The sequence below is a fragment of the Rhyacophila brunnea genome, unplaced genomic scaffold (genome assembly GCF_057557595.1).
Source record: "Rhyacophila brunnea isolate RB1 unplaced genomic scaffold, BYU_Rbru_1.0 scaffold_13, whole genome shotgun sequence".
Taxonomy (NCBI): domain Eukaryota; kingdom Metazoa; phylum Arthropoda; class Insecta; order Trichoptera; family Rhyacophilidae; genus Rhyacophila; species Rhyacophila brunnea.
In genome coordinates, this window is record NW_028232785.1 from 8,099,091 (window position 1) to 8,118,135 (window position 19,045).

The 19,045-nt window shown below is 35.9% G+C and overlaps 1 protein-coding gene across 1 annotated transcript in view; it reads left to right on the forward strand.

The window, feature by feature from the left end:
• The window catches only part of LOC147076334 (A-type potassium channel modulatory protein KCNIP1-like), a 209,191-nt gene that overhangs the window by 145,704 nt on the left and 44,442 nt on the right, over nt 1-19,045 (forward strand). The window contains exons 4-5 of the mRNA XM_085941730.1: nt 11,455-11,524; nt 12,778-12,848. Coding sequence (XP_085797856.1) covers nt 11,455-11,524; nt 12,778-12,848 — 141 coding nt within the window. The remainder of the gene's footprint in view (nt 1-11,454; nt 11,525-12,777; nt 12,849-19,045) is intronic.

Genomic DNA, 19,045 nt, shown 5'->3' on the forward strand with positions numbered 1-19,045 from the left:
TGTAGACAAGAATGATTACGTACATTTGCAGAACATGTGGATAATATTACGTTTTTCAACTGACGTGTTACATTACCTGCTATTACTAACATTGTAAGTTAGAATTCATTTTTGCTACAAGATGCCGTAACAACTAGTTGTGTTGGCAAAATAATAAATAAAACAAAAATTGATAGGGAAATAAACAAGGGTGAATGATACATTTTAGTCGATTGCACCAAAGTTCCATGGTAATTTTGTCGTCATTGGATATGGCTGACTATGTGGAAAAATGGATATTGAGAAAAATTATAATTGCAGTAAGCTATTTATTGAGTTTGTCATAATTGGACACTACGGGAAATGGATATTAAAGAATCTATAATTGCGTTTAGTTATTTAATATCGCCGATCAATATGCTGACACGGATTGAGTTGTTTATCCCCATAACTATGTATGAAATTTATTTAAATTATATTAAATTTTAATCTATTTTACAGCGTTTTTCTTAGTTCGTATTCTTATTTGTCCGGTGGTTGTTTGTCCGGTACAAATCTTGCAATCGATTTTTAACTAACTTCCCGACTAGCTAGATATTTGAAACTTTTAGAATATATCACAACACGATGCCAATGCATTCTTTTAATACTTTAAGCCATCTTTAAGGGCCGAAGTGGTCAGATTGGGTCAAAATGGAGCTTTTATTCTATTTTCAAAGCATGATCCTGAACATTCCTTAAACGTTGTAGATAATCTATTTATATAATTTTGAAGCCTTATTATCCTTTATATTTATTTTAAACATTTGATGACTGCATAAAGTATTTTTATTACATGAAATAGTATTCTTTTAAACCTCTCGCTCTAATGTTTTAGAATATAGTCATATTTCAGTACATAAATGTGCAGTGGTGTTAAGATTTTTTACATTTATTAATTTTTAAACGCATTTATAAAACCATCAGTATAATTTATGTCGACATTATTATAGTGAAATATTTACGATAAAAAATTATATTGATAATCTCTGTGATCCCAAATTTGACAAGAATTAGGCATTTTATTATTCAAAAAATGGGCAAGATGAACACATTTGAAAATAATTCTAAATATACTAATTATAAGCTATATTTTTGACCATTCAAGTGTGATAAACATACTACGAATAATGATTGCTTTATGATAATTATTGACCTAAGAATAAGGTAGTGTTTTTTTGAAATACGCCATTTCTTTTGGCATTCCCCAGTGGTTAAGCTACAACATACGGCCGTAGCCATAAATTGACAAACTATAATTGAAGTAGGGAGTTAAATGATGTTAACGTGCGTGTTTAGCAACTAAATTATTAAATAATATATACCTACGTGCGTTACTATGGAAATTAATATGAAACGACATTTCATTATTCAGTATTTCTATCAAATACAATTTTTTTTTTGATTGTTTAAGCTAGTCAAGTCAATTTTATATGATTCAACAGAAAATTTGAAAACGTTGTATATAAAAAGTTCTTTTTATCTTGCAATTATTATACAGTACTTTTTATCATCCTTTCATGCCTCCAATATCTAAAAATAATGTGTTGTATGGATACACTACCAACAAATTATATACCACTGAATCTAATTCAAATGCCATATGTGCTTCAATAGACAATATTACGAGTTTACTGTTTCAAATACGTACATTTAAAAATACATTTGACAACTTTCAAAACTCGCGAGTGACTGGCAAACATATTTACATAAAATTTAAATTAGGTAAGTACGTACCTACCTACCTGTAATTATCCAAATATAATTCGCAAATCTCCATGTATCATTGCTGTTCACCAAGAAAGTGACGTCCAAGAACAACAGAAGTAAACTAGTATCATTTCCCTCCATTTTGTTTGAAATAACACACCGGAATTGTTTTGGAAACGGCATGGTATATTTAAGTTAATATTATATAATAGTTACATTTTTAATAATTTAATTTTACGGAGGACGAAATTGGCGTGTTCGCGATTTAGCTGTTTGTAGCGTTCTGCCCGCCATCTTGTGTTTTTTTTCAACGAAAGCCGTCGTCGAAAAAAAGCGACGTTGCAAATCTACAACGGTTTTAATTTACGGCATTGCCGGCTCGGCTCTGTTATTATTATTTATTTTCGTAATCAGCGCTTTACTATTTGTTGGGTTTGATACCGATTCGGGCCTCTCCAGATACATAGAGACATCCCTAAATGGGGTCCATACGGGGGTGCCACACTAGGTATCGCGAACCCGACACAAAAAATCCTGTTAAAACTTTTATCCTTTTTTCTTCCGACCATGTCCGATCCTAATATGATCATATGGGCTTCCACAGAGTGAAAGTTTGTATTGACAGATTTTGTTTTTACGAGAAATGGATGTCAGCCACTTGCTCAACCTATTAGGTCCATACTCTGACTCATACACAAATTTAAAAACAATATGTGTACTTGTCAGACCCAGGATTCGCACCTGTGACCCACGGCGTTATAGTCCAACGCTTAAGCCGCGCGGCTACCGTGGGTGCTTTTATAGTACCTAATTAATACATCTTGTTTCCTACCAGTGAGATGAATTTTTTAATGGAAATATATTTCCGTTAGTACTAAGTTTGGGTACCTATTTCTATTTATACCTAATGATTCCACGCCCTTTGGGTAACTGCCGCCCCCAAGCGACGCTCAATTTGCCTACCCCCACGGGACATCACTAATTGGACAGTAGGATAAACGTTTGTCGATATTGTGTGCAATAAACACCCAAAACCAAATACCACCTATTCGACGCTTGCATTCTGACGGTACTGGTGCTTTGCGGTAATGAATCGTGACACCTTACGAAGGCTCAGAGCAACCATATACTGAGCTTAATAGACGTTGCCAAACAGCTGAAATGGAGATGGGCGGGGCACATTGCTCGCCGAAAGGACGGCCGCTGGACAAATGCCGTCATCCAATGGTACCCAAGGGGTACGAAACGGCCACAGGGTCGCCCTAAAAGCCGCTGGATTGACGAACTGGTAAAGTTCGGCGGAAATACGTGGCAGCGAACGACACAGGACCGAGAGAGTTGGAGAAAGCTTGGGGAGACCTTCATCCAGCAGTGGATTGACCCCGGCTGATGATGATGATACCGAATAGACAAATATGTACCTATATAATTTACATATATACCTACCCATGACCCCCACATCCTGAAGCGGGCCCCCCTACCTATCGCTAAAGATAAAGGCAGTGTGATGCTCTACAGTAACGTTTTTCAAATGGTGTAGGTACGCGGTAAAATTAATGTCTATAATAAGTGATTTTTTGTATATTTTAATCAATGACATTATTAATGGACGACGCACTCAATACAGTAGCTAGCAAGTAAATTCGCGCATTCGAATGTAAAGGTAGATGTCACGCAATTTCCATTATGCGATATCACACATCGGGAATTTATAGCAATATAACCTTTATTGTAATGGCGCTAGAGCAGTGTTTCTAATGTCAATGTTCATTTGAGCGAACCCGTTCGAACCAAACCATTCGGCAGACCCAACAAAAAGCATCAGGAATTTATAGCAATATCACCTTTATTGTAATGGCGTTAGAACAGATTATGCCATTCGGCAGACCCGACAATAAAGTGAGTGACATTTTCTTTTCCAGATGATTCGTCCATATTAATTTCATTGATTTTAATACATCCATTTGAATTATGGAGCTGTCGAGTATTGATACACAATTAAAAATTATATCGTACAACCACATAATTTTCAATAAAAATATTACTGAAGATGGCGCCGCAGGCGACTTTTTTACTATCCAAGCAAATGTGTGATGTGTGTTTATCTCACTTATCTGGTCGACTCGCCTCGCCGAGCCTCCATGCTAGAGCCCTGTAGTCCCACCCCCTTGTGGGGGCCATGTACCTATCATCTAGTGAGAATTAGAACATTTCCACGAAATCTACTTACAAATATTGGTGGTTTTATACATGAAGGCACCATTGTGAAAAATTTGCCTGTATGATAAACTAACATTAAAATTTATATTACAGTGTGTACTGAAATACATTCATACGTTCGCCGCCCTTCATAATATGCCACCGCTATACAACGCATGACCTACCTACCCCCACGGGACGACACTGCTTCCCTCCACTGAGTATTCGACATAACATTTCATGGACGTAAATATAGGATACTATATTATTTGAAAGCACCTATGGGGTTGGCTGTGAGACGTGGCATCTTGCTGCCCTTCAAAGGTCTCGGCTTTTGAGCTTTGAGAATCAATATCTCTGTACATAGGTACGACCACATTACAAACACTCGAGTTTGTGAGCGGACATGGCAGCCCTTGGTGATTGAAGTAATCACGAAGAAACGCTTCACGTGGCTAGGACATGTGTTCTGGATACCGCCAGATAATGCAACACTCCATACCCTTGTACGCAGCGATGCTACAAAAGCGATATACGCGATGCAAGTCTAGTATGCCGTGGTGGGGGCGTGACAGGATGAAGTAGGTATTTTATTTTATGATTTATGGATGCTCTCATCATGAACGAGATACAGAACATTCGTTTCGTCAAACTTTGACTATAACTGTTAACTTTTTTTATTAAGTTTTACTTCAGCTGAGCGCACATTTCTGTGCTCTCTCAAGAGTCATTATGTCACAATGTTGCAAAGATAATAATTACATTAATTTGATGACATAAAAATCCCACATAATAAGAAAATTCAAAATTTTTCAAATCATCCATCAAAAATTCTTCCCTTAAAATTTGAACGGATTTTAAATTTTCAACGTTGGATTTTATTATTCCGTTCGGGTGATTCCGCATGTTTTCGTTGAGATTCGTTCAGCTATCAATGATTAATTACTCTATCGGCCGCTCGGCGTTGGTTTCACGCGGCCAGGGGTCGCCAATTTGATTTATACCCCCGGCCAGATTTCAATCTGTTTTTACATAAATTTGAATTGAACATCACAACATATAAAACATAATTTGAACATTTTAAATCAAATTTATGAGTGTTCTGAAACTATGCCACAGAAATGTTTGAGATAAGTCTTTAAAAGTAAAACTTTACTATTCGTCCATGTAGGAACGTCTCCCAATTCATTTTAGCCACAGAACCTTTTTGTATTTTGTACAACACAACGGAACTAGGGATTGCACTGCCGATATTTTAAAACCGGTATTCCAGTATTTGGAATTTTCGGTATTAAAAAATGACATTCGTTTATTTTATTTTTATTTATTTATTTAGAAAAAGAGTATTACGGCATTACAGCGATTGGCCAATGCGCCATAATAAGTAATAAATACAAAATTATAAAAATATCTTAATTACAAATAACAACTAATATAACAAGAAAGTAGAAAAGACAGCATGTGTTTATGTACCTACATATTAAAGAAACATGCTAATATATACAATTATAAATTTAACCTATTTAACAGGTCCACAAACATTATATAGTTAATAAAAAATAAATCAACCTTTATGGTGCCATCAAATAAGTTAATCGCACGATACACAGCATCATGAAACATAACATCTGTCCTGCGACGAGGTATCTTGAAGACTGTAGAGTTACGGGTGATATTGGTGGGAACATGAAAATTAATATTTGCCAGTATATACGGATTGTAAATGAACCCACGAAGAAGTAAAAAGAAATGCTTTAAAAGAGCAATCACTCTTCGGGTGGACAGGGATTGCATTGATAGCATACCCAGAAAAAAACGAGTCGGGAAATTCATTTTATTATCATTATCATAAGGAAAGAACCCGTATTTTCTTAAGTAGAGAAATCTAAGAAATCTATTGTGGACTCGATCCAACTTAATTGTGTGGATGGGACCTATTAGGACTCCAAATTTACGTTTTAAAAAATGAATTTAATGTTATTACTTTGAACTGTGTTGTCTATTAAATTGACTGTGCCCCTGTAGCGGAGGGTGGAGGTAGGCTATTAAGATCCATGATAAATAGTGCAGATTAAACTTTGTCAGTCATACGTATATGTTTTTATTGAACTAAGACTACAATTCACAAAATGGTGTTGGTTAATTTTAAAAAAATCAAGGTTTTTGCCAAGTGTACCCTTGTACTGAGGCAGCGAATGAAATATTTGCAGTTTATTGGGTTGTGTAACCTAATGCGGCATTACAGTAATACAGTGACATCCATAGACAAAATGCCGCCCCTAGGCGGTGCCAAAATGCCGCCACATTTTTTTATACAGTACTTTTTATCATCCTTTATGACTCCAATATCTAAGAAATGTTTTGTATGGATACATTACTAACAAGATATAGGTATACCAATAAATCTAATTTAAATGCCATCTCTGCTTCAATAGACAATATTGCGAGTCTACGGTTTCAGAAAGGTACACTTAAAAATGCTCCTGACTACTTCCAAAACTGGTGAGTGACTGGCAAACATACTTGGATAATTTTTAAATTAGGTATGCACGTGTCATTGCTGTTCACCAAGAACGTGACGTCCAAGTACAACGGAAGTAAACTAGATATCGCAAACCCGACAAAAAATAAAGTCCTGTTAAAACTTTTACAGCATCTACCCAATTAATATTTTTTTTCCAACCAGTGAGCTAAATTTTTTAGTGGAAAGATATTTCCGTTATTACTAAGTTTAGGTAGCTTTCTATGTATGCCTAATAATTCTCCTTGATTTGCCTCCCTTTGGGTAACTGCCGCCCCCGAGTGACGCTCAATCTGCCTACCCCTACGGGACGTCACTGCAGCAACAGGAGTGTTAAGACTTTAGAACGATATTTCGATTATTAATTTTAAGAAAGCAGTTTAGTTTCACATTTGGCGATGCAGTTTTGGTGAGTATCCCTGACCCGGCGCGCGCTCAACCGGTACTAATCCGAACGATAATCTCCGTTCACCGTGGGTTCAATCCCCGTCCGGGCTTTTTAATCCTACGTCATTAATACCTAATGAACGGGGTAGCGTGAATACGCCTTCCCCTTAACGCTATGGTAAAGGCAGATTAACGGTTTTAATTAATTATTATTTTAAAAGGCTTTGAATCACGTAAAAACGGGATGTTTATCTGTGAGCTGCCAGCATGGAGCAGAACCTAGAACGCTCGTCTCATGATTCGTGAGTTGCGGGTTCGACGAATGTCATGTTTGAATCAATCTGACATATAATTGGTATTTTTTTTTTTTACTTTTTTGAGTTATATGCGATGTACTTACTAACCATTAATACTAGCAGTGATTTACCATACTTTACAATAAATTTACATTATTTAGAATAAATAGGGTTATTTATAATAAACTATTTACTTTATTCAACGGATATCTAATATATAAATAGTTTATTAAATTATTAGAATGTGCAAGTACGTTATAAGTAAAATTTGGAGCGATCCGAACGTCGGTTAATAATTATTAGGTCACTTAGTTGATACCTTGAGTTAAATCACAAAAACCGATAAGCATTTCTTTTTATACTGGTTAAAGTTAAATTTCGTCACAATTAGATAATTTGATACCCATATCTTAAGAGATATAGCACACTGGCGCTAATCCACTGGTTTCAAGTTCAAGTCCCTTGATAATTCAATACAAATATATAACAAATATATGACAACATTAATTATTGCTATTAATAACAAAATGTACATATTTTTTCTTATAGGTTAATTCGAATCTTGAGATGTCTTAAGCCCTTATTTCTTGTAAACTACCAATAATGAGATTTTTTGTTATTGGCTACATTTATTACATAATTTGAAATACCTCAGACACATACATAAAGGGTTATCAAATTTGTACTATAGATTTTTAAAACGACATAGCAATCATTTTTTTCTTGCATTCTCTAGTATTACAATATTAGATGGCTTCACTTCTTCTTCTTTAGCCATATCCGCCCCTTAATTGGAACATATGGACACCACGCGGCGCTTCCAAGAATTCCTGTCGCTCGCCAGTCTCCTTGCTTCGTTCCAGGTCAAACCAGCATCCCGTAGCTCAGCTGTATACAATATGTAGATAGTATTTAGCGGCCTTCTAGAATCCGGTCGGCTTGAAGAACAGGCAAGCTAGGTTGAGTTTCTCTTCTGGCATCCGCAGCACATGGCTGAGCTAGGTCCAACGTCGCCTCTTCACTTTCAGCGTGATGAGAGGCTGCTTGGTGCGTTCTATTATCTCCTCGTTGCTCCTAGGCATAAAGCCCACCAAAGCGGTGCTCGGTGCGCACTCTACGAAGTAGGCCCCCTCCCACCCGCGCATTACCCTTCACCTATGTAATAAGGGGCACAAGAAGCACAAAATAATTATTATTATCAGCGTCACTCATAACAAAGCAATAAAAATATTATTACATTTCTCGTGGCTTGTAATTAATATCCACGATGACATCATTCTACCAGCGAAATATCGGACGCAATAACTAAACAATGAGTTCACTGTTATTAAATAATGCCTTCTCGCCCGTCTATCGATGACGGTTGCAGAAGCGTGATTTTGCTTGCCGTGTTCAATGAATGGACTACGTTGTATTTTCGTTAATTCGTGCCGCTGAGACGCCACACAACGGTGAATCATGGGGCGGGTGGGCATAATGCGTCGTCAAATCTTGTGTGCGCTGGCGTATTTGATTACGTTGTATTTTCGATGATTTACGCGCCACTTGTGAAATTTTGCGCGAGTGCCCCACTCGCTGCGTTAAGTGGGTTTTACGCCCTAAAGTCATATATATTCGTCGCAAACATCTGTTTTCGAAGCTCAGTATACGGTTGCTCTGAACTTTCATAAGGTGCCATGATTCGCTACCCTAAAGCAGCACCGTCAGAATGCAAGCGTCGAATAGGCGGCATTTGGTTTTGAATGGATGGATGGACAGATAGATGGCTTCACACTCGCCCATAACTCGGCAACCTGTCAAAAGAGCAAGACGACAAAAAACTAGCGCCTCTGGCGGGAAGTGGTCAAAGTCAAAAACCTCCGCTACTTTTTGATGGAGTTGTATGTGTACGGTTATCAAATTAGTACATAGATTTTTAAACCGTCATAGCAGTCATTTTTTCTTGATTCCCGCCAAAATTGACATTTTTGTTCAGTATTATTTAGAAAATCATTATGTTAAGAAATGCACAGTTGTATGGCGTATAGAAACTGTTAAAATTTATTAAAACAATAGTGAATCTATCCCACCTACGTTTCGAGCATTACGTGAAATTTATGGTCTAACTAATGAATCGACCTACAGATTTTATTCTTTGTAATTTAATTGGGAAATTCAAGGCATTGTCTAACCTTCTCGACGTCTCAGCTCCACCCTTATTATCACTCCCCATGACATTCTTGGATTGGTCATTCCAAATGGAGAAAGCTTTCCTCGTCCTATTTGATCATCACCATCACGAAATACCAAAAGAACTCACAAACTCTGAAGAGTCCGTTATCTTATATGTTGAAAACACGCGCGTTAACATCATTTTACTCCCTACTTCAATTATAGTTTGTCAATTTATGGCTACGGCCGTATGTTGTAGCTTAACCAATGGGGAATGCCAAAAGAAATGGCGTATTTCAAAAAAACACTACCTTATTCTTAGGTCAATAATTATTATAAAGCAATCATTATTCGTAGGATGTGTATCACACTTGAATGGTCAAAGACATAGCTTATAATGAGTATCTTTAGAATTATCTTCAAATGTGTTAATCTTGCCCATTTTTTGAATAATAAAATACCCAATTCTTGTCAAATTTGGGATCACAGAGATTATCAATATAATTTTTTATCGTAAATATTTCACTATAATAATGTCTATATAAATTATACTGATGGTTTTGTAAATGCGTTTAAAAATTAATAAATGTAAAAAATCTTAACACCACTGCACATTTATGTACTGAAATATGATTATATTCTAAAACATTAGAGCGAGAGGTTTAAAATAATACTATTTTATGTAATAAAAATACTTTATGCAGTCATCAAATGTTTAAAATAAATCGAGTGCTTAAAGTCAGAGAACGTTATCTACAAAAAAGTGTTTTTTTTTTTTTGAGATAACGTTATTTTACATTTATGGCTACATGATAGTCAAACAACGTTATGTCAATTTTTTTCTAATTTCTTATTAAATCGTCAGTAAAGTTTAACGCTAACTACATAAGTAACCCTTTATATATTTTTATATATATAATATTTTTTAAAAACTTTCCCTATAAATTTTAACATCATCATAAGCAAGATAAATGTACAATACACAATAAATTATAAAATATTAACATTAGGTTTTAAATAAACATTTCCCTTGTTAAGTAACAAGAATCTAAAATAACGATTTTTGGCTCTCCCGTAAAGTTGCACTTTTGTAGATAGTGTTGTTTGACACCAAGCCCTCGAAATATAAAGGATAATAAGGCTTCAAAATTATATAAATAGATTATCTACAACGTTTAAGGTATGTCCAGGATCATGCTTTGAAAATAGAACAAAAGCTCCATTTTTACCTACGCTGAGCATGTCCCCCCTTAATAGAAATAATACTGAAATGTCATATTGATATGCATAGTAACGCACGTATATATTAATAATTTAGTTGCTAGGACCCCAGACCCCTAGTAACCAATAGTGGTGTAGAAATAACTTTTCGTACAGAACAAAACTGAAAATGAATTTAATTCTACTTAAAGTTGGCTAAAAGTATTAAAAGAATGCATTGGCATCGTGTTCTGATATATTCTAAAAGTTTCAAATGTCTATCTAGCTAGTCGGGAAGTTAGTTAAAAATCGATTGCAAGATTTGTACCGTACAAAGAACCACCAGACAAATAAGAATACGAGCTAAGAAAAACGTTGTAAAATAGATTTAAATTTAATATAATTTAAATAAATTTCATAATTATGGGGATAAACAACTCAATCCGTGTCAGCATATTGATCGGTGATATTAAATAACTAAACGCAATTACAAATTCTCTAATATCCATTTCCCGTAGTGTCCAATTATAGCAAACTCAGTAAATAGCTTACTGCAATTATTATAATTTCCACAATACTCATTTTTCCACATAGTCAGCCATATCCAATGACGTAAACTCCATATAGATTAGCTGACTCAATTAGAATAATTGTTTCCAAAATATTTTTTTTAAGATATTATTTTGATTGTAAGAAATACCGGATCATAACTCATTGGACAGGTCACTCGAATATAAGTACCCGGTCTGTTAGTATCTCAGTCTCTGTTTCGCTCTGCACAACATCTCATTCTACCGAGACTCGGACCTCGGAACAGTATCATAAATATTGTAACATAACTACTGTAACATACTCTTGTACCGATTGTTTACGCGATCGGAGTAACCGCCAAATCTAGACGTCTTCCTCCACAACATCATGACGCCCAGGTGAATCCACATAGTAATAATCGATGTGTTTGCTTTGTTTCAGGAATGTCCATCGGGTGTCGTAGATGAAGACAGTTTCAAGCATATTTTCGCTCAGTTCTTTCCTCAAGGAGGTAATATTTAAAAAAAAAATAATATTCTTGTTTGCTACTTAAAATTGTGTCGCTACATTTCAAAATCAGCCAAGTCCACCTTTAGGTATTTTTGACTTTTTTGTGAATTGCTGAAGAACTACTGCTTTCTAACATTTATGCATTATCAAAATGTGGAATTTATTAATTTTAAATACTTTATACTAGAAATAATATAAACTTTCACCATTGTGACTGTGTATTTGAGAAAACAAAAAGCTGTTTTTCTCCTATTTATCTATTATGGACTTGGCTGATTTTGAAATCTAGCGACACAATTGTAGATAACACTTGTGTGTTTTTGATTTATTGAATAATTTATTTACAACGAATCGGCTTGCGTCGATTTATGTCACTAGGACCTAGACAATGTGTTATCAATAAGCCATTATATTGTCACAAACAATGGAGATAACCGCTTTGACTTCAGATCATTAAAGCAGTCAATTCTTGGCTTGGTCTTGTTATCCGTTCAACATGTCCATGTAGCGGAGAAATACAGGATGCAAACCACATCCTCTGGGAATGTCCTAAAATGTATACGGAAAGAGAAGAGCTTCTCAAGACGGTTCAACCAGCTGTTGGGCCCATCGGACCGTCCGACCTGGTCGCCACAAAGGCCAATTTTATTGCATTTAGAAAATTTGTCATTCAAGGAAACATCAATGGAAAGCGTAGTAGAAGACGACGCCGCATTTCGTGGCGTAAGAACCTCCGTGATTGGTACGAGTGCAGCTCCACCGAACTGTTCCGGGTTGCAGACGACAAAGATAAGATCGCCTTGATGGTGGCCGACCTTCACTAGGAGATGGCATAATAAGAAGAAGAATAAGAAAATTTGCGGCGTCATACTGCCAACGTGAAGATCTCTTCATTTAGATTGTTTGGCAATCTTGTATTAGCTTTAATTTGTTACTTACTACAATTTTTAATATTGCCTCTACATGCTTATCTCTCCCATGGGTATCTTAACTTAAAGTCATGTAAATTCAGTCAAAGCACATTTTAGTGCATGGCGACTTTAGTCTTGGGTGAGACCCAGTCATAAAAATAAAAATGATGCTTCACACCAAACGTACGGTTCCGTGATACGCCCGATTAAGACCGGGTGTGGTTTGGTGGGGCCATTAACTTCAATGTCATAAACAAAACTTTCAATAAAGATGAAAAGAGGAGTCCATGCTCATAATGATAATATTATAATTACATACTTTTGTCTTCTTCTTCCTTTTCAGATGCAACCAACTACGCGCACTACGTGTTCAACACCATGAAAGCTAAGCAGGGAGAGAAAATCAAATTTGAGGTGGGCTTTATTTTTTACTAACTTGTATGAAAGTAGGATGAATTTGAACCCAGAAAATCACGTGTTTACTAACAAACCGCTTATCGGCTCCCGACGAATATGGAGAAAAATCGTTGAGGTGAAGATGTGGAAAGTGTTGGTGATGGTACAGATCACCACCATCTTTAGATTAATAAAGCCTGATCATAACTTTTTGCACAAGCAACGAGTGGTCCACTTCCATACTGTTTATTAATAATGACAGGTCATCCATAGAGAACGGGAGAGGCGGACAGGTAGGACCATTCGTGAAATGTATCGGCTTTCCTCTTCAGTCGGCAATGTACAGATACAGGTACTGATGAATCGGTGCATCCAATGATTATATTTTGACGCCACATGTCCAAAAGATAAGAGAGCGCAGACGACACAAAAGCACACCGACAATCCGAATAATTATGACAATTAGACCATGCGTAATCGATAACCAATTGTGTTGTGCGCAATAAATCGTAGGTGTGCACGTGTGGAGTGTGCAGGTATGGGGAACGTACCCGGAAAAGTGTCCGCGGTTGAAACGATGAATGCTAGCTGCTATAAGCAGTAGGCAGGAAATACGGAAGTCGTTGGCACCTGCTGTATTTTGTTAAACCCGCTTCCTAAAAAATCATTAATAAATGTTTATGGATATTATTTCGAAACGAACCGTTCCCCCAAAACCATTTTTCTGTATGCGCGCTTGATGTAGATATGTATTTAGCAGTGGTGAAGGGTGGAGGTTGGCTGTTAATATCCGACATAAATAGTGCACACTAAACAAATGAGGAACTGACTACAATTAATAATTATGAAAAGAGTGTTTGTTAGTTTTTCCAATTTGTAATTTTATTAAATCCTGTTTAATTCGAGCCACAGTAGACACGTAATGGCAGAAAAAAATTGTTTATCTATAAAATATCTAAAATTATGCTATTAAATCATTTACTTATATAATTTTAGATATTTTATAGATATAACAACATTTTTTATCGATTATGGTGTGGCTTAGGCAGGGTTTAATGAATTTAACAAAACTATCCATCACCATCTGTAATAGTATGCATTCTTAATTAGACGAATACAAAATATGTGTCGCTAGATTTCAAAATCAGCCAAGTCCATGGTAAATACTTACCGTTTATCTTTAAAATGTATACAAATTATTCATTACGACTTCGCAAAATCGATGATCGACAAAAATTCCATTCTGTTCAAATGCTTTTCTGCCAAAGTACGTTCGTATAAATTACAATACAATATAATTTATGTAATCGTAAGTATTTCAAATATGCTTAGCAGAGGACTGCGTTGGCACCGCTGACGTGGAGAGGACAGTGAGGGTTGCTACTAGGGCCGTCAAAAATGAATCGAATCATTAGTTAGGTACTTTTTCCACAATTGGAATATTTAAATGCTTTTTGACGACCGTGTGCCATACTAAACTTACAATTTCTCTTCATGAAAATATTTCCAATATTTTAGCTGTTATGTTCAGTGATAAATGTTAAGGCTATACCGCAGTTGAGGCATGGTCTAAAAAGATCGTGGCTAGGCGATGCGCGGATTGCGGGTCACGGGTGGAAATGACGCATGCCGAACGAAATATAATTTGTCATATAAATCCAGCATGCGTCCATGGTTCTGTTTATTGTTCTATTAGTAACAATTATAATATATTCATTGACATGTTTTCTTTTCAAAGTAAATAGGTGTTGGGTCACTAGTGTGGTGTTCGATGTGTAGGTAGAGGATGATGATAATGAAGTCTTCGATGTAGCAGGGTGAGATTTATTAGCAGCGTATCGGTACAATAGTATATTATATAATGATAGTTACGAGCTAAGTACTTGAATTCGAGTGACATCTAGATAAATTATTTATTTATACAATAAAAAGTAACACATTAACATAAAATTCTGGTACATAATCATATTAAACTAATTATAGAATCGGTTTTAAATTAAGTAGCGAAATGAAATATTATTTGTTATTACAGTTGTAAGAAAATATGATTATTCGGCTAATACACCGTAATGGTATAATGTGCTGTGATATTATGAAGTAATAATACACCGTCTCTAATTTCGCCAATCGACTTGCTAGTCTAGCTAAGTTGTTTACTGGAAATGGATTCGCTGGGAATATATTACTGCAGAGTAATTTGATATAATAGATATTTGATCGCTTATTATTCTGCAGCTACATAGGTAACGTTTTTAGTCTTAAGTGTTCAGAAACGGAAATCCTTACCAACTGTCCCGAATCTTCTCCTGGTCCAGTTGAAAGTGTACGTCGATAATAAGACTTGGCGGATGTTATAAGCCATCCATGGACCGAAATCGTATGCGGTTTCGAACCGTGTGCTATACTAAACTTATCTTTTCTAGTCGTGGAAATATATTTCCACAAAGTATATTATAAGCATCTGATCGTATCTGTTTATACCATACACTAACACTTACAAATTTAGTGAAAATATATTTTCATGAACAAAAATCATTAGTTTAGTATGGCACACGGATCTAAACCGCATACGGTTGCAGTCCATGGATGGTCTCTAATCTTCAGTGTTGTTTATTCTCCAAATAATCTCAAAGTATTGGAATATGGTATAAATAAAAGGGTAATAACTTAGGAGAGTTTTATCCACAGTGAAACAACTCGGAGAGAAGTTGAATGATATTAGAATCACTTACAATGTTATACATATGAATAAATAAATAAGTAATGTTTGTAACGCTTAGTTGGTGTACAAGGATTTATATTATTATTATATGTGTAGTAACATATTGTTCGATAACAAGAAATCGGCGATGACAGAAAGTCTAAGGGTCATTTGATTCGTTCCCCAGTATGCGTATACTAACGCTAAATCATTCACATCCTTTGTAGAACGAGATTTGTATCGCGGTGACAGGATGGGTCTGAGTGACCCCGGTCAGCAAAAAATAGACGCCATAGCTTTCTTAATTTGTACATAGATGTCACCATGAAATAGGGCGTATTTAATTTAATTAATTATTTTAATACCGCCGAATCATTATTACGTTATTACATAATTTAAAATCATGGCTTTATTTATTTGTATAATAATATTAGATATATCTATAAAATTGCGAAGGATTTACATCAGTGGTTCCCAACCTTGTTTGTGCCATGCCCCACTTCAACGTTTCCCCCCTATTGTAGTTTTTAACAGTAATTTTCTTGCTAAATTTGTCATAATTGGGTATTTTGTTTCTGTCTCGATATAAAGCCGCGCCATTTACTTTAAAAAGAAAACATGTCAATGAATATAATATTATTATTGTTACTAATAGAACATACGTTAAAGTGCCCACCACCACCCGTCATATATGCACAACCGTGGATATGCACGGCCGCTTTCTATGACGCTTTAAACGTGTCTGAAAGAAGTGATTTTAAGTGCTCATTCCGTCCCGAGACGGAGCCGCACGAGACTGATGCTGCAACCATGCACCGTAGTGCTTAAAGAAGAAAGTTAAGAAAGAAAATGTTTGTTTTTGGACTGGCTCTGCTGTCCGCTGACGTTAAGCGCTTTGTGTACCCGCATACTGAGTGTCACGAATTGAAATGGATGAGTCTACAGAAGAGTCGGGACTATCCCGCTCCCCATACGACGCTGCAAATTTCTCAAATGCCACAAAGTTGGCCTCATTAAACAGAACATTAAATGGACGCATGTTGGATTTATATGACAAATTATATTTCGGTCGGCATGCGTCATTTGAACCCGCGATTCGCACTCCGCGCATCGCCTAGTCACGATCTTTTTAGACCATGCCTCAGCTGAGGCCGCCCCTGACAGCCCTGGTTGCGACACTTCGGAACATCGCGGAAAATATATAGGAACATCGTAAACTCGGTATATATTATGACAATTTCGAGACAAGTGTGTCTACTTGGAAACGACGTTTGGCGCTCTGAATACTATCATTTCAGTTTTATGTCATAATTTTACGACTTCTGTCATAAATGTTGTGTAGCCAATTTAGATGTGTACTATTCCTAAGAAATAATTTGTCTTCGGTGTACACATTCCAGTGGCGTGGGGTGAAGTGGTTGTGAAGATCCGACGTAAATTATTATCAGTGACGTCTCTAGGCAAAGTGCCGCCCTTGGGCTGACTCAGAATGTCGCCCCTTTCCATTTTACCATGTTTTTATTAGCTCGTATTCTTGTGTGTCCAGTATAAATTGTTTCTTGTTTGTCCAAGATTTGTATTGGACGATTGAAGATTTTTAACTAACTTCCCGACTAGCTAGACATTTGAAACTTTTATCATATATCATAACACGACGACAATACATTTTTTTAATACTTTTAGCCATTTTTAAGCAGAATTGAATTCATTTTCAGTTAATTCTGTTTTGTATGGAAAGTTATTATTGTTAGTTGCTAAGAAAGTACTAGCAACAAAATTATTAATATATACGTGCGTTACTATGGAAATCCATATGAAATGTCAAAATGACATTTCTGGATTCTATATTTATTCAGTACGTCCGAAACGGAATTCGGACGTCTGAATAGTATCTTCGAGAGTGACCTACCACTATGTCTTAAGCGTAGGGTGTTCAACCAATGTGTGCTACCCGTGCTCACGTATGGCTGCGAGACGTGGACCCTCAACACAAGAGATGTTCAAAGGCTAAGAGTCACACAGCGAGGCATGGAGAGGTGTATGTTGGGCATCACGCGAAAGGACCGTAAGAGAAATGAATGGGTTAGGAAGCAGACAGGAGTACGCGATGTAATAGACGTTGCCAAACAGCTGAAATGGAGATGGGCGGGGCACATTGCTCGCCGAAAGGACGGCCGCTGGACAAATGCCGTCATCCAGTGGTACCCAAGGGGCACAAAACGGCCACAGGGTCGCCCTAAAAGCCGCTGGATTGACGAACTGGTAAAGTTCGGCGGAAATACGTGGCAGCGAACGACACATGACCGAGAGAGTTGGAAGAATCTTTGGGAGACCTTCATCCAGCAGTAGATTGACCCCGGCTGATGATGATGATGATGATTTCTATCAGTACAATAAAAAGTTTTTATTAATACATAGAATTGGCAAGTTTATATGATTCAACAGAAAATTTTAAAACGTGGTATATAAAAAGGTTTTTTTATCTTGTAATTATTTTGTCTCAACTTATATACAAAATTGTTGGGTGCATAACAGTAGGGAAGGGTCGAGGTAGGCTGTGAAGATCCGACATAAAAAAGTGCACATTAATCTATGTTAGTCATACGTATTTGTTTTTATTGAACTAAGACTACAATTTACAGATGATGTTGGTTAGTTTTTAAAAAATCAATATAACCCTGGCTAAATCAAACCATAATAGTTTTGGTATACTTTGGGCGATACGACAAAATTTTGCACACTTTTTCATTCATACTTATTTGTTTTCGTTAGATTAAAAATACAAAATATACACATATTGTTAGTTCATTTTTTTTAAATCATTAAGCTCTGCCTAATCAAACTATAATAGATAAAAATATATATCTATTAAATATTCAGAGTTATGTATGATGTAATTGTATAATTTTAGAAATTTTATAGATAGACGAGTGTTTTTTGACTATTATTTATAACGGCGTGGTTTCGCAGGGTTTCATTGAATTTTAAAAACTAACCAACACCATCAGCTATAAATTGTAGTCTTATTCCAATGAAAATATATGCGTATGACTGACAAAGCTTAGTGTGCACTATGTATGGAGGATCTTAACAGCCTACCTCCATTATCAGTGGCAAATGGTGGAGGTAGGCTGTTAAGATGTGACATAAATAGTGCACACTGAGCTTTTATCAGTCATTCTTATTTGTTTTCATTGAACTAAGAATATAAATAATTGCAAATGGTATTGGTTAGTTTTCAAAAATCAATTAAGCCTTGCCTATGGTCGGGAGAAACTGTAAATGAACGTAGTTATGCAGAATATAGCCAGTCCACAATAATGTCGAGCTGAGATAATGGCACTTTAGCAACAACATGATATTAAAAATGTGTGTAAAATATAAAATTGTAAATAGTATTTTATTTCGAGAATATTTTTTGGGGCTTGGCTATTTTCAGTAGAACGTAGAGAAAACCTTCTCGCATCTGATACAGTATTTATTTTATTTAGTTATTTATTTATAAAAAGAGTAT